Source organism: Antennarius striatus, chromosome 17, assembly GCF_040054535.1.
Source record: "Antennarius striatus isolate MH-2024 chromosome 17, ASM4005453v1, whole genome shotgun sequence".
In the NCBI taxonomy this organism is placed as follows: domain Eukaryota; kingdom Metazoa; phylum Chordata; class Actinopteri; order Lophiiformes; family Antennariidae; genus Antennarius; species Antennarius striatus.
Genome location: NC_090792.1, coordinates 10,655,831 through 10,673,112, shown reverse-complemented (window position 1 = coordinate 10,673,112; position 17,282 = coordinate 10,655,831). Strand labels below are relative to the sequence as shown.

At 40.4% G+C, this 17,282-nt stretch overlaps 1 protein-coding gene across 1 annotated transcript; it reads right to left on the bottom strand.

Annotated features, from left to right (window-relative positions):
* Nucleotides 1–219: 219 nt before the first annotated feature.
* On the bottom strand, nt 220–14,922 carry slc35f4 (solute carrier family 35 member F4). The gene is made up of 7 exons (XM_068339308.1): nt 14,694–14,922; nt 3,224–3,524; nt 2,570–2,789; nt 2,350–2,475; nt 2,043–2,235; nt 1,626–1,715; nt 220–910 (listed from the first exon to the last, which is right to left on the bottom strand). The coding sequence occupies exons 1-7, from the start codon at nt 14,920–14,922 to the stop codon at nt 669–671; spliced, it is 1,401 nt and encodes a 466-aa protein (XP_068195409.1). The 3' UTR covers nt 220–668.
* Nucleotides 14,923–17,282: the final 2,360 nt, after the last annotated feature.

Here is a 17,282-nt window from a genome sequence, read left to right as displayed (position 1 = left end):
AAACCAACCAACCAACCAACCAACCAACCAACCAACCAACCAACGGACAGGGTTGAAAACATGACCTCTCTTGCTGAGGTTAGAGTCCACATGAATATGGTGCTGAGTCTGACTAATAATTTCTAGTGATGCACAACTATGAAGGTGAGTTTTGAGTCTTTTATTACGAAACCAAATAAACCTGTACATTGCGCATAGTGTAACTGCCATTGCCTTGCATATAATACTATTCAATAAGACTTAAAATAATACTCTTATTGATACAGCTCTAAATAAATATCTCAAGATATATATACGATTGAGCCAAACTCGCCCTGCCAATATTCATATTCACAGAATACAGTCTGCAGAACAGGCTAGGGGAGGACACACAGCTCTTGGTTTGGGTGCGTGCAGAGAAGGGGATTGAGCATGGCAAATAATTCAAGAAAGTATCACTTTCCGTTCTTTCAGTTTGCAGGATCCATAAATGTTCTCATTTCCCCTCTTACAGTGAAGTGGCAGAGACACAGATGCGTTTCCAGTTTGAAGTTCAAAACAGTACTTCCTGTCTTCCTGCTGGATAATTCACTGAGTATCCCCACACTTCCCAAGTGAACAGTGGGATAACATCAGCAGACAGGTGCTCAAGACTGGATAGCCCAGACCCATAACAGCACTCAGCAGTGTTATGCCATGGGAATGGTAACAGCACCATTTGCTCGACTGCGAGTGCGCGTGTTGATGCTGGACTCTGTGAACTCCTCGCCGTGTTCCTCTGACTTCTTGTCTGTGATGTTGGCCAGGAAACGCAGTGTGACGGAGTCCCACTCCTCTGGCAGGAGAAGGAGCAAGAACCCAAGGCAAATGATACAGGTTGCTGCCAGGCGCACGACGCTGAAGATCACCTCATGCTTCAAAACATCTACAGCTAGAGCAGACAAAAGAAAGAGAGAGACAAAGGAGGGAGACAAAATGTTGGAAAAGAGTGGAAGGGGAGAAACAAAAACCAATTGAAATTAATTATATAAAGTAAGATAAACCGCAGGACACCAAAGCTGCAGGGGGATGAGTAAAGCAAATGCGGCTTACTAACAGCGCAAGAGATCCACTTTATCCCCTGTGTCTTTGTGGTCTAAAATCCTTGGACAAGTTGTCGCAACCTGCTGACCTTCGTAAAAACCATTATAGTTAACGAAAAGAACTTGTCTGCAGACTTTAAGGTTGGCCTTGACAACCCGATCCTCCCTCAGAGATAATATTGTTGCAGTTTCTGTTTAGGCACCTCGATGATTGGTTTCCAGGATGAAGGAGGTAGACATGCTGCGTAATCACTTCTCTACAGTGGCCTTGAGTGCTGCTGATCTCTCAAGACAGAGCCACAGTATGTGCAGCACTTTGCTGCCATTATCACAATTGTATTAATTTTCCTTCTAATCAAAAAATAAAGTCTACATTTAATTCATGGACTTTGCATGTGTATAGCTGCATAGCAGCTATAACAGTACAAAGAAAGACAAAACAAATATCTAATTTAAAGATAAATCTGAATGCTATTATGTGTTATTTAACTTTAGAGGTAAAGACTCAATGATGTTCGGTATGTAGTATGTTGGTTGAGAGTGGACAGTGGCATGTCGCCTTACCTGCATTGCCTGGCACACTGAGCAGTGTCCCTATGGAAATGAGAATGGGGTATGTCAGCACCACACCAACATGGATCAAGATGTTGAACACTGCATGAAAGACGATAAAAACATAGACATGCCAATGAATTAGAGCTGAAACAATTTATCAATCAACAGATTTGCAAGAATTTGTCATTAATGTAGTAATAGTAGTAGCAGTAGTAACAGCAGTAGTATTATAGTTAAGTATATTTTTTAAATTATCCAGCAGAGGTCAAGCAACTTAAAAATATATTTTAGCTTAACTTGGACTTATTGTGGTACTAAATGAATTTATAATGACATCAATTGTTAGTTACATCCCTACAATCAGTTGAATAAAAATTATTTGTTCACAGAAACACAAAGGTGAAGCCATAAAGTATTTGCTCTCACCCAACCACAGTCCTGCCAGTCCACACATGTAGCCCCACGGTAGAGAGGACAGTGAACCCCAGTGCTCCACCTTGGTGAAGTAGAGGATGAGGGGAACACAGGAGATAAAGATAAGATTGAAGAAGCCCATGGTGGAAAGGAAATGAGCCACTTCTCCAAGGTTGGCGCTGCCCAGGAACATCTTGAACATCACCTTGATGGTGAAGAAAGAGTGGTTCATATAAACCAGTAACTGTACAAGTGTGTAAAATCAGTGCAAAAGCAATCACATGGGCGTTCCAACTTGTAATGTGTGTGGTGGCCTAACCTTGTAGAGAGCTGATGTTGAGGCTGAGCCCACAGCCAGTGCCACACCCACAAAGGAATCACCATGGAACCCATCAGCATAAGCCATCATCACAATACCTGTGATTGCCATTATAGCTGCTACAATCTGCAGGTAATGATTCAGAGAAATTATTTACATGAGTACCCCTAAGAATTAAGAAGAGCATCTGTTACTGTCGTGCTGATATGTGCATACAGACCCTAACGCCCATGAACCTGTCCTTAAGAACAATCCAGGACAAGAGAAAGACAAAGGCCTTGTGACAGCAGTAGAGGGCTGAGACATCAGTCGCTGTCAGCTTCTTCAAGGCCAGGAGGTACAGGTAGTTGGTCAGTGTCCACAGGATTGAGAAGGGTGCTGTCCTCTTTACAAAAATCTTAAGAGTCATCCCATCCTCGCCAAACAGCTTGCTGCACTCCCTGGGAGAGAAAACCACAGAAAGTTCAGGGACATCATGTTGATTTGTTTCCATCTTCGAACAATTCTAGACCTCTCACTATTAGGACAGTTTGATGATTGGTTGCCTAGTTACCTGAATCATATTGTTTAATATGCATTCCAGTTAGAGAGCAGTAAGGCCTCTGGGGGCCACGAGTCAAGCTGTTACGATATGTCGGTTGCTGTGAAAAGGAAAGTCTTGCTCTATGTGACACTTTCTGTGCCAGTTAAAGAAGCCTGTTTCATTTTTCCCAAACATTGACAGGGAACAAGCTATATAGTCTACTTTATATTGATGTAATGATAACAGTTGTGAGTGCAGGTTTTCAAATTTCCAAATGGACAGATATTGTACTATTCCAAATGATACATTTTCTTGAACCCCTGCGAATCTATGGTTTTATTAGAGGCTTACCTGAATTTCTGTATAGGGGTCTGCTTCTCCCTTGTGATGATCACATGTGTGGAGTAGTAGATGGGAAAAAAGAGAATGTTCCAGTTGCTACTGAACCACGATATGAAGAAGGGACAGGAGAACGACTGGAAAGTCAGCTTCACCACCTGCGTTGTGCCCACCCAGGAGGAGGAGATGCACAGCACCATCAGAAGGCCCCCCAGCACCTTCAGAGCTGCGCTGGTACAGGTCTGATAGGACTGGCTCTCTGCACTGGTCTCACTGCCTGGGGTCTCTGCGTGAGACTCTGATCCATCTTCTCCTGATGGGACAGAGCAGGAAAGACAATAACACAAAATGCACAGCAGCAACTCTACTGTTGGACTACTTGGTGCTTAAAGAGATTTTTTGTTTTACTCATGCAACCAGCAAGGCTGTTAGCATGGCAATGGGCTGAGAAGTAGTTCTTTGGTGATGGAAAAAGAGTGTTTCCCCCAAATTAGGTCCTGGAGCCACGTTGAATGAGCAGGACCTCATGAGGCTCATGGAATTTTAATAGATAGATAGATAGATAGATAGATAGATAGATAGATAGATAGATAGATAGATAGATAGATAGATAGATAGATAGATAGATAGATAGATAGATAGATAGATAGATAGATAGATAGATAGATAGATAGATAGATAGATAGATAGATGGATGGATGGATGGATGGATGGATGGATGGATGGATGGATGGATGGATGGATGGAAGGACGGACAGACAGACAGACAGACAGACAGACAGACAGACAGACAGACAGACAGACAGATACTTTAATAATTCCAGAGGAAATTGCACAATAGCTTTGATACCCCATATTTTTTCAGTCAGCTCCATTTGATGAACTTTTTTTCAATACTTTTGCTCATGACATTATAAACTAAGGTCTTGCTGGCACTGATCTGCCTGTAAAGCCTAATAACCCTGTTCATAAATCCTTTAAAGCAGCCACGCTTGCAAATTCTTTATCATTGGTATTACTGTATACTGTACGGCACATAGTAATAATGTCTCTTTGTCAGGGATCCAGCACATAAGCATCTATTTATCACTTGTCCTCAGTGAACACTACCACCGTTTGCCTTTCACGCTGTAAAGGCAGCAGTGCATTAGTGAGGGCTTTGCTAAAATGTGATGGGTTTGCATTGTTGCTGTGCGTGTCACCAATAGCATTGCAGACAGGCGTGCACAGAAACCTGACTCCAAGAACGCAGAAGTGAACTTAATTACATGACCCAAGAATGTCATGGCAACCTTGGCAGTCACGACTGATAGATGGATGGATGGATGGATGGACGGACGGACGGACGGACGGACGGACGGACGGACGGACAGACAGACAGACAGACAGACAGATAGATAGATAGTAGATAGATATATAGACAAATAGAAACAGACAGACAAATAGACAAATATAGATGTGAAGTGCTGTGTGTGTGAGCATTTTTTGAGAGCTCAGATTCATTCTTTAACTGCCAACAGTGTGATCAATTTACACCACGGCAGGAATAAAAGATGACATGTGCTGCCTGCCTCTTTGCTAACTCAGCATGTGAAGCTCTGCCATTCCCACCATGGCTACAGACGGAAGCCTTGAAAGTACTGGAACTTGCACTCAAAGTGTCTTTTATCTCCACTTTGTTCATTATGGCAGCTGACAGTTTTTGTTTGTTAACCACAGTGAGATCTAAGCAAGAAATTGACTAATGGGGTTAGTCATCTCTGACTTGTCTAATGAAAATGGGTTGTACCAACATGCATCATTATTTCTTTTATTAAATACTCACACTGTATGGAGCAGATTGGGATTGAGGTGCCCTTTTTCAATCATCTAAATCTATGTGTACACCAAGTTTACTGGACACAAAGAACAAAATGGCAGCTTTCCAAGGGGCACTTCCATCTTTCAGAGAAGTAATTAACAGTCTTGCCAAAATTACTTTATAAGCCTAATAAGTGCTTGAGATCATTGCTGGCACACAGAAAGAAGACTGAAGTCAAGTAATGGCTCTATAATAGGCCTGTCAGGGAAAGACTGGTGGATGTCAAGTCAAGGTTAGAATCATCTTGGTGCAGTGCTGTTACATTGACATGTAAATTGCACTGTGCAAGTTAAAGAAAATATCTTGAAGGTCTTAAATTAAAATGCATAAGTATTAGCAGTTACTTTAATATATCTATTCTTTTAAAAATGTTCCTATGTGAGATATTGTTCTTATGCTATACTTTGTACAAAATAGCAGTTAAATATTGTAACTAGTCAATGTAGAGCTTTTTTTTGTACTCTGCAGAAGCTGTAGCAGGTTATATACAATAGTTTATTTCTCATATAATGCTGTTATTTACGCCTCTCAGATTTATTTCCTGCTCTTATCGTCTCTGGGCTCTGTGAGGATTTATCTCGCTTACGTTAAGGGCAGATGTCCTTCGATCACAATCTCCCTGAAGAATCTAATCACCAAACAGTTTCTGACTGGCTGATTGTCTGTTCTAACGTATGCCCTATTAAATATATTTCATTCACATGTCTTTCCATATTTATTTGTGGTAGTTCTTTCCAGTGCTAACAAATCGTGGAACAGATATATGATACAGATATATCAGAGGTCAATAAGAAGACTTGAATTTTATATTTTGGATTTCAATATTTTATTCCAATGAAGTACTGGAAAGTTCTGCCTTCTCGGGTCTTAAAGAGTAATTATTAAAAATCAAATACCAAAACTTTAGTTTCATTTGTATTTGTAGTTTTTTTAAGTATATACTGTATAGTGCTATAGTATTTTGAATCATGAATGAAATTTTAAAAGTATCCAGTATCTATATTTGTCTGTTGAATGCAGTGGATCAAAAGTAAAATGTTTAAAAGTGAGTAGTGAATAAATTTCAGGTATCTGAGTAAATACCATGGTTACTGTTCAGCACTGGATCAATCCAGCACTGACTTTCATTATAACATCTACAGCAAAAACATAATGTTTCTCATTAATAAAGTCAGTTAGTTTGTTATTTTCAATTTGGATCCTTACAAAGTGTCAGTATTACCTGAAAAAAACCTTTCCACATTCCCAGCTGGGGGCAGATCTGGTGTGTAATGAAAGCAAATGTTCAGCACTGCTTTCTTCATGTAGGACTGTCAAGAGATTTGGTTTAACTACATTTGTTACACAGCAAGAATTGTTCATCAACTCAATGAGCCCTCTGGTTACAAATCACACGTCTAAGACTTGAAATAGCAGTTTTTCCTAATATATTTAGTGTTGGATATGAGTCCCCAGAAGCCAAAGCCCCAACAGACTGTTCATGAGCCAAGGTTTAGTTACGTTACAACTTTCCTGTTGTTGCTGACTAAAACATTGCTAAATTGTGAAGGCTGATTCCTGAAGCACACAGATGGCCATAGCAGCAATGCAATGCAATTTCCTACTTGGAAATTACAAAAAGGAGGTACTGTGACTTATTCATCAAGCACGATTCATCATAAATCATTTGGTACAAAACAACAAAATTTTAAAACATTTAAATTTAAAGAACGAAAAACACTAACACTAAAATACTAAAATACTGAAACATGGACGCTCTATAAAATAAGTCATAACAGCAGCAGTAGATTTATACTAATTGTTTAAGATAACTGATGAAAATTAAAAAAATTATTAGAACCTTGGCTAGAAAAAAGAATCCACTGAATTAAAGAAAGATATTTTTTAAAAGTACTATATGGGATATGTTGCTAATTAATAATATATAGTTATTTAAATATGTAGAGAGAGATATATTTGGATAGGCAGAATTGTCCACTACTGTCTGCATGGTTGAAAAAAGATATTTGAAAGCTATGCATCGTTTCATTTCATTACAAAAATCCCAGCACGGTATTCACTGCTGGCTGCCATTAATAGAGCTTATCCACTCTCTGTGATGCAGTATGCTGCTCAAACCTCACATTTCAATCCTCTCTGACTTTAATCCTCTCCACTGATGCCACAGGCTCGTGACATTTACAGCTAGATGGACCCCTGCCCCGTCCAATGAGCTCATGGCTCTGTTCACAGTGCTAGCTAGATAATGAAATGATCATGATGCCACTGTGTTAGTTAGATGAAGGCAGGATTGGTGAAAACATGTTTGTTACTTCATCACTTGGACCTTACAGAGGAATCAAAAAACTAGACAAGCTGCTTCTACATCTGCACTTCCTGTCATCCCACTGAGGTTCTCAACTCCACCTGCAAAAAACTGAAAAACGCTTTTGTTTTCTGACCATCTGGGGATAAACTGTTAAAAACTCCTTGAGGAAATAGTTCTGTTCAATTTCTGATTCCAATTTGTGATATCATACAAAGTCACATTAAAATCTTACAGCCTGTGAGCATATTATGCCTTATGGGAAATTATATGCTGCTGTTCTTCTAGTTCTAAAGTTATAATGTAACTAGTATGAGCTAATGCTGTAAATAGCCCCGTTCATACAAATAAAATCACATAAAATTTATAGCTTAGATGAAATGACATCTCTCAGTTTACCTTCAGAGATGGGGCAGGTCAGGACCTGAGTGCTGAACGAGCTGAGAGGAGCCACTCGGGCTGAGTGCTTCTTCATCCTCCTCTAGGGTGCAAGGGTACAAACACTGTCCTTCCCTCGGAAGTGTGCAGTGTGTGTGTGTGTGAGTGTGTGTGTGTGTGTGTGTGTGTGTGTGTGTGTGTGTGTGTGTGTGTGTCTGTGTGTGTCTGTGTGTGTTTGTGTTGTCTGTAAGTGCACCCAAGCTGGCACTGCAAACTCAGCAGCTCCTCCTGCTACCTCTGAGCATCCTGACAATCCTGACTCCTCCGCTTCTTCTCACTTCTTCTTTTTGAGTGACCCCCCCCCCCACCCCCACCCTGAGCACAGTTTCACCAAACGCTTCTGTCCTCCTTCCAGTACTCCAGTCGTCCCTTTCCAGTTCACTACTGGTTCTCTCCCACTGTCTCCATCTGCCTGGATAGAGTGTGGATAACTAGTGAAGCGTAAACTATTGTAGCGCTGTCATATCATGATCCAGCGCTGCGACTGTCTCCCAGGGAGACTGAGCTTCAAGTGCATGTGGCATGGCGCAATCACTCCTCTCATCTCTCTCATCCTCACCCTCTTCTTTGTCATTCTCGCTTTTCCCCTCCTCTTCTTTTGCTCCACAAATCAGCACCTTTGTTTGGAAGGTAACCAAGCAGCGGGGAAAATTATGCTGATACCCCCTCTTTCCCTCCCCACTCCTCCCATCTCTTGTCCCCTGACCCATTCCTCTCCCTTCCTCTCCTGTGCATATTGAAGCTCAAGAAAAGAACAATTATCTCAACTTCGTTCTTAAGTGTAGTACTGTACTTGTTTCAGCATAGACGGCATAATTACAATCGACTACTGACTGAGTAACAAGAAGAGACGTTACATTATGTTGGATTGCTGAATGTGATTGGACATTAGTAGTTCGTTGATACGCACACAGATATGAGTGTGTCTGTGAAGCAGCAAAGATAATGCAGACTCAGCTTCAGCTTGCCTGAATAGATGGTTCCTCGTTCACGGGGAAATAAATGTTGGAAATGTTTTTACATGGAATATCTATAATATGATTACTCGCCAGTAAAAGTATTGTTGAGTAGTGCAGAGAAACTCTCACATCAACAGCCTGCATGGACCACAGGACTCACCTCCTGAACTGATGTCAGGAGTTTCCATTTCAAGGAAAACCCTCCTGCCATTCTATCTCCAGCTGTGGTGAAACTACCAGAGGATTTTAATGGACTTTAATATTACTAAATACATCAATATCAACAATGCATCAGTCAGTGGTTCAACAAGTAGACATATGAGCCCTTGCAAAATGTAACAAGATCTTAATAAAGCCTGTGCTATGCCGTGATGACCCTCTCATCAGTAAGATCCAAGCTAGCCTGGCCAGGAGCAATAGCACTACAGGAAGAAGAAAACAGTCACGGAATGCATGCAATGTAGTAAGTACTACGGTCATTTAACTACACTGGTAAAAGAATGCTGTGTTATATTTCCTATCTCTCATTAGACCCATGACAACCACAGCCCCTCCCTTCCTGTTCTTCGCTCCCCGATGCTCATCTGCCAAAGTTGTGGCTCTTCTACAGAGGGTGCAGCAGATCAGAGTGCTCCTGTCTAACAAGACGCATCACAGTTATGGGCTGTTTATTACACTGGAAAAGATGCAGGGTCATGTTCCAGTAACAAGATGGTAGTATTGTGTTTGCAGAATTCAGTTGTGGAGCGGATTTGAAACAGCAACACATCGCTACAATTGCTTGGGACAACTCTGTGGTGCAAAATTTTCTATAGTCGCTTAATGAAACTATAATGAGTCCAACTTTAATACAAATGCCTGGAGTAATTTTGTCAGAATGAGACTTAATTAAAACGCTTGTGCATTTAGCGTGTGATGCAGTCCTAGCTGAAATTAATGTTTGGTCTGAATTGGGGCTGTAGATCCCCTGAGGAGTAGGCCCTCATTGACTTAAAAATAGTCCCACTAATAAGAGCAGCCAACAGCTACATACAGACGGGGCAGAAAGAAGAACCAGTCAGCAGACCCTGGGATGCTAATCGCAACCAGAGAATCACCTGAAGCTCAGGAGGCCGGAGACCAAGTACTCACATTAATTGTTCCATTCTCTGTTGTGTAAATTTATATTTTTACGTAAACTGTTTGACACTTTAGCTCACATTTTCATTGTGAAAGTTTTTCTCAAAATTTTCTCTCTCAAATCAAATCACGAAACAGTCAGCTTCCTCAATATTCACCGCCATAGCAACAGAGGGCTTCCTGTGTCCTGATACACTGCACCGATTCTGGGTCTTTTGTCATTTAGATTAACCAGTGCTCCTTATTTTATGCTGCGGGCTCCTTTGTCTTTAGTCCATTTCTGGTACTCATTACCTTTCAGTGACGACCAGAGTGGGAGGATGTGAGTGATAGAGGATGATGACATCAGCAGCTGGTAAACATCATTGTGAAAACTGCATAGATCTTGAATGATCCAGGTGTATTTACTGGATCTCCTCTGATCCATTCAGCTCAGTCAGAGCTCAGAGGAGCAGAGATGACGCCACCTAATGGTGGATGTTTTTGAGTAGCACTACTGAACATGATTGCATTGGAGGTGATTGAGGTGGACTTTTTAACAGGGGCATTATTTGAAACAGCTGAAATGGTCCATCAGGGAACCTCACAATCTTTCACTAAGCATATCAAATCCATTCAAATAAAACATAAACTCTAAATGACCAGGCATTTCTACCACTAAGCTGTTTTACAGCCATTTTTTTCGGCTTCAAATTTATTTTTTTGCCTCAGGAAAGATTTGACATTTGCACTAATGTGTTGTGGTACCACATGTATTTTTAGGCTCATTTAAGACAGGGGTAGTAAAAACTAAATAAATCAAGACGTTTAATGCCTGGGGGATGTGGAAGTTCAGTTTAGTTTTGTTGTTACATTCACAAACCACAGGGGGACAGTGTTAGGCTGCTGATAACATCAGTATTCTGGACGATGGAGAAACCACTTAGACCCATTTGCATATTTTACTCTCCTATTGCATAATATTACTTTTGCATTGTAGAAAACTCATTGCTGGAGGAGGACTCATTCTTCACGGTAAAGCAAGGTCAACAATTAACAGCAATGGCAAAGTGATAGGAGGGCAGGGCAGCGCTTATGTAACTGCTCTGGCAAAATATTACATCCATTACTTGGGGAGTGTTTTTGCTCATTTCCCAGGAGCATGTGAGACTAACTGCACTCCAGGAGTTGTTCAGGCAAAGCTCATATCCCATTCGAAGCTTGGTTAGTTATAAATAGCAGTGTATGTGCAGGCATGGGAAAAGGACAGTCCAAAATAAGTCCACGCACATATAAAATGCTTGAGGCGATGTTTGAGGTAGAAAATGAAAATTTACCTGCTGTTAACACTGAATGAAAATGGATTGAAAAAGGAATAGTGAGTTTCTAGTCACAACAAGAATGGAATGGATGCAATCTGTGTCTCTCTCTCTCTCCCACCCCCTCTCCCTTTCTCTATCTATCTATCTATCTATCTATCTATCTATCTATCTATCTATCTATCTATCTATCTATCTATCTATCTATCTATCTATCTATCTATCTATCTATCTATCTATCTATCTATCTATCTATCTGTCTATCTGTCTATCTGTCTATCTGTCTGTCTGTCTGTCTGTCTGTCTGTCTGTCTGTCTGTCTGTCTATCTATCTATCTATCTATCTATCTTTCTGTCCGTCCGTCCGTCCGTCCGTCCATCCATCCATCCATCCATCCATGCTTTACTGTTGCCATGCTATTTCAGTTGTTGTAAACCAGAGATCAATACCAGACCGATCGTTCATGCTCCGGCAGCTAACAGAAAACAAGACAGGAAAAACGTTACTCTACTTTTAATGACTTTCCACTTGTACTGTATTAAGATTGATTTTCACATGCAACTCATTACTTTATACATCCTTTGTGGCCTGAACCCTGACTATACATCACAGCTTCTGATCCCTCACCAACCAGTACGCAGCCTGAATGCTTGATGGTGAAAAATGTCAGGCATGTTTACGATATTATGTGAGTAATTTGTTCAAGATCCAATAAAAAATCTGGATCAAGCAAACTTTTATGTTACTGCTATTATTATATCAGACTGTGTGTTCCAGCTTGGTCCCCATCACCAACTGAGGTCCAAATCCCCTTATAGACAGCTTTTAATTCAATGCAGATGGGAAGGGGCATTAATAAACAAGCAACAGAACTTTACTAAATATATCATTACCCCACAGGCTTGGCAAGATGAACCTGCTGTTCAATTTAAATGTTGCTTCACCCTTTTTGGAGAGCTGTACTATTAAATAGACTTGTGGGGGATGTGTGACTCTCAAATCAAAGTATATAATGTGTAAATAAAACACAGTAAACAAATGTGACACAATGACTTTCCATGCTTCCGTGAAAAAAAAAAAATGAGGTGGATGGATGCACACATGAGAAATTAAGTCAAAACACCTTCACAGACGCTGCACCGTCAACAGCATGACTAATAGCTGTGCAGAAAGGAAATATGGAGACAAGTACGCTGCCCTGAGGAATACCTTCTGTCAACTCTGGCAAGCACAAAAAATCAGGTGATGGATAGATGGTGAAACACATGGCTGGAGATGGCATATATCTTAAGAGAACTGCTATTACAATCTGCACCTGCTCCCTGAACCCGAAACTGCATCGGGGATAAAATCCCATAATTCATTTTCCTCTGCTACAACACACAATGTAGTCAAGGGGAAAGGGGGGGGGGGGGCACAGCAGCTTGAAAAGTAAGCATGCAGAGAAACTTTTAATAACTTTTTTTAATTAACTCCTCATTTACATTTTCTATTTAATCATTTTAACTTCTCATGTGTCTGTTTTGTGAAACTGAAGCCAATAATTCTTGGTCATTCTTCCTGGATAATGCTTAATCAATCAAGCAGAAATGCTTATTCCAGCTACCTAATCATTCAAACAATTAATTTGTGAATACACGTGCCAGTATTCCAGTAATGGATCTTATGACGGAGCATCAATTAAAAAAGAAAACCTTTTAAGCCATTGAAACATTGGTAAATAAACACTGAACAGAAATAAATTATGTTCAGTTAGTGGGTCTGTTTTCCACACTCTTCCACATAGACATAATTGGCAAGAAATGTGCACATTATATTATGTATTTGTTACAGAGGAAGTCCATAGCTTCAGAGGCGGCTGATTTTCAAAATGTTTTTAGTTTACACTTTTGGGTGTGTTTGTCAGGTTTGATTTCAACCCATTCATCTGAGGATGTGAGTATATTCCTCAGTGAAACTGTGTGACTGCATTCATGGCCACTCTACTACAATTGACGACCCTCATAAACATGTGGTAGGTAATAAGAGACAGATTAATTTTCTTTTTCTCAGCCTCTGTCTAAAAATTCATTGCAGTGCTCTCAGCTCATTTCAAAACATGCAGAGCTGGAGCTGTTCTTCATTGAGCGAGGCCCCTATCTGCATACACACAACTTCCATTGAGACTCAAAACAAGTTGTGTCAGAGTAATGCATTTTGTTACAGAGTCCAAAGGTTGAGTAGTGGATTTGGAAAAGGACTTCAAAACACTGGGAGTTCATCTCTCTTCCAGATGTGTGTCTCTAAGTTGGGCTTTTATATAACAGCCAGAGGAGGACATTAGGGAGCTTGCGTGACAAGTCAATTTCATTTGGGTTGAAACGTACCTGAGATGAAAGAGGATAAAAGATAGATGACCAATTACAAATGTTGGAGGCGTTTTAGATTTCTGTAAAAAGTTGCCTCTTCCTCTTTCATTAAATAGAGAATAATGTAGCAGCACAAGATGTTGGAATCCTGCGCTGCACATCTTGCTTCAGTACCATAAACACATTTGTAAAGCAACGCAGATGCTGAACACACAGTGCACTGTAGTTGTTTTTCCCCATTATAAATCCCACTGGTGCTGGCAACACTTTACAACCAGAGGGCAAGATTTTAAAGATCATATCCTGAACAGAGTGCATCATCAGCTCTCTGCGAAGAACCCAGCTATTGTCTGAGTCAGCAAAATTCTGTATATTGGTCTACCAGTCAACACCGCATTGGGCAAATGAAAAGCGTAGAAGAGGATAATGTATAGGAGCCCAAGGGCGTCAGGAGATAGGGACCAGCAATATCTCCATGTGTCACAGGAACAGCTGCCATATTTGACATTTGGAAAATTGATTGTATTAATGAGAAGCTGCCAATAAATGTTTGCAAAGTTCACCAAGAGTGTTCGATGTAGATGGCTCTTGGCCAGTTTAAACAACTGAGTTTGATAATGCATTCAAAATGACAGCATTTGTTTGATTTGTACGTCACACTTTGCTGTGTAATTACAACTGGATGCTATTATCTCTCTATCTCCCCCCCTCTCTCCCTCTCTCTCTCTCTCCCTCCCTCCCTCTTTCTCACTCACATTGTGTCTCAGAGATGGATGGGCTGTCGCATCTTTTTGCCTCTAGCAGATATTAGTAGTGATTGGCATCATGCTGTTCTATAATGGAGTCAATTAAAATGCAATCACCTGAGTTTACAATAGAGAATTTAACGACAATCCATTCAAACTGGAAATGTATTTTCAGGGACAGAGGAACAGGCAGTGTGTCTCCCTCCACACTCCACTGCCACTGCATTGACTGCATCTCCATTTCTATATTAGTCTAAAATCCCTTGACGCACACCGACCTGCTTCTGTCAGAATGTTATCATAAAATTCATGTCACTGTAATTCACCCATCCCGCACCTGACAGACACAGAGATTGTCGCATCATCTAATGATCCAGTCAATCTATCTACTTTTCTTTTTCACTCACTTCTGTGACTGGAGTAGCCCGGGTTGTAGCCGTAGTAGCCGGTGATCCTCAGTATCCGGTCCTCTATGTCGTGCACTCCGTTGGCTGTCACTTTGGGGCTGCTGTCCTTGAACGCAGCGCAGTTGCCACCGGTCGGCGTCGCCTTGCCCGGCAAGTGCGTCTTCTTCAAGGGCTCCAGCTGGATGCAAGGCTGGTCTCCACTCTCCAAAACAGTGTCGGGGCTGATCATGGTAGGTCCGAGCGGACAGAGATCAGAAGAGAGCGGGCATGAACCCTGATCACCATGCATCAACAATTAGCAACAAGAGGAATACATCCAAGCCCACATTTGCATTCCATCAGTGATGCTCTCGGACGCACAGCAAGGTTATCAAACTCCAGGAGCCTGGCAGACAGGAACCGCTAGGGGGCGCGTTCCTACTATCACATACTGTACAATTCAATTAAAGAAAGGAAAAGAACTGTGGTCAGCCGCAGGGAGCGGAAGAGACTGCAATTACCACCGCTATTTGTTAAATATTAATAGACATACATTGGCTTTCAGTGCTGGAGTATCGTTTTATTTTTAATCTCCGGTTATATATCATACTGTATATTATTATAATTCATCGCTTGTGTTTACTGGGCTGGTTTTTATTCATCATATTTCGTCATAGTATTTGTACTGAGATAAAATGAGATGACATAAACAAATCAACCCTGATGGGAAGTTCATGACACAGTATTTACTTCACATTCGCAAACGATCACAATCCGATGTTCTTGTATTATTTATTTTTTAAAGATCCTGTATTATTATTATTAATTTATTTTTGTCATTTATTTTGTGTGTGAGAGATCAAACAATACACACACTTTCTCCCCTCTCAAATCAATCACTGGATGACATTTAGTCTACAAGAACCACATGTGTCAAAGGAAATCAAAAATAAATCAAATCTATTCTTAAACTTAATTTATTTCTTCCATGTTATTTGCTAATTGTGGACTAATCCTTACTAAAACTTTCTTATTGATCCACATTGTGTCTTTTATTCACACAACTGACTTCTCTACACTTGAATTTCAGTGATAGTTTTATCATCGGGACTTAAGCTATTTTCCACAAAGTACGATATAACAGTTTTCAGATTATTAAGTGTATGAATTTTTTTTTTTTTGCATCGCAGTACTTTTTTTTTTCTTACTACACTTTTTCCACACGTAAATTTTATTCCAAAGAAAAAATCCAGAACAATCTCTTTTCCCCATTCCTCTCCATTTCTTGGCCATATGTTCTTGGTCTGGCTCTTGGAAGCTGGAAGCTGACAGGATCCCCCAGCTTGAAGATACTGTGCATAAAAAAAAGAAAGAAAGGACAGGGAAAAAAAATCATAAAACTTGGTGCCAAATCCCATAACTCAAGACGCAGTATTTCAGTGTCTCTCTCTGATACGCCTCTTCCAAGTCCTCGACTCTCTGTGTGAAATCGATTCCCAGCGTGTGAAGAATTTGCGCCCCTGTTGGCATTGTTGTGCAGACGCATGCTGTGGTTTATGATGCCCTTGGACGCCAGAAGTGCTTCCTCCCACTCTCTTACTTACTGAACCAATCTCCACCTCATGTTCCTTTGTTTCAGTTTGTTTGTGCTGCAAAGCACTTATCTCTCACATTCAGTTCAAGGACAGGTTTATATCTTCAACAATGAAATATCAATGCCCAGAATTTTTTTCCACGCCTTTTGAGAATTGATAATTTTATTAATGGACATTTTCTGGAGTTGATGCAGCTCGAGTTCAACAAAAGTTTTCATAAATCACCTACTTTTGTTGCAGCTCAATTCTGTATCATTTCAATATGTAAATAGGGACATTAAAAGATTATGTGCCAGTGTCTTTTGTTCAAAGTTACTTGTCTAAACTGCTTCCAATCAGCTGCGAATGCATTAAAGAGGCATTCGCTTCAAAGAGAAAATTGCTCTTTGACAGCACTGAGCTCATTAAAAGTCTTTGCAGTCATAACCCACATTTATAAAACAGTTTATGCATGAGTTGTGACAATGCGGCTCTGGCTGTTCAGATTTCAGAGGCACATCTGCAATTGTGTTTTGCACAAAGGTACCATCATCGTCAAGTGATCTCCATAGAAATCATTCAGTGCTCCAAACGATGCCTAAAAACCTATCAAGAAAGTATTTTGTATCCTTGTTAATATCATCTCTAATTGTCCCCCCAACCATGATAATGTAATGAGGCTGACAAGTTCAGACAATATAATTAGAATTCCTAGCATCCCCAGACAGAAATCATTTCACCTCACCTCTGTCTTACCTTCTCTATTTCGGGATGATAACAGGATCCTATAATTCCAATTATAGTGTTCAACCTTTCCCGATAGTTGTTAGTGTGACGGAGGGTCTCTTTGCAATAGCACAGCAGTGCACATTTTGTGCAGCTTCCACAGTTAGTGTATGCAAAAAAGTCTTATTTTTAGGTCTTGGTTTTGATTTTGATACTGACAGATTATATTTTTGGAGATTAATCAAATGTCACTTTGACATAACTTTAATAACTTATGTTTTCATGTGGTGTCGGTGTGCCATATAAAACT

Bases quoted from the DNA above. Each gene is read 5' to 3' on its own strand.
- slc35f4 (XM_068339308.1), bottom strand. From the start codon at position 14,922: ATGATCAGCCCCGACACTGTTTTGGAGAGTGGAGACCAGCCTTGCATC. The intron at 2,790-3,223 runs GTAAGCCTCTAA...TTTCTCTCCCAG, and splicing joins ACCCCTATACAGAAATTCAG to GGAGTGCAGCAAGCTGTTTG. The intron at 1,716-2,042 runs GTGAGAGCAAAT...TCTTTCATGCAG, and splicing joins ACTGGCAGGACTGTGGTTGG to TGTTCAACATCTTGATCCAT.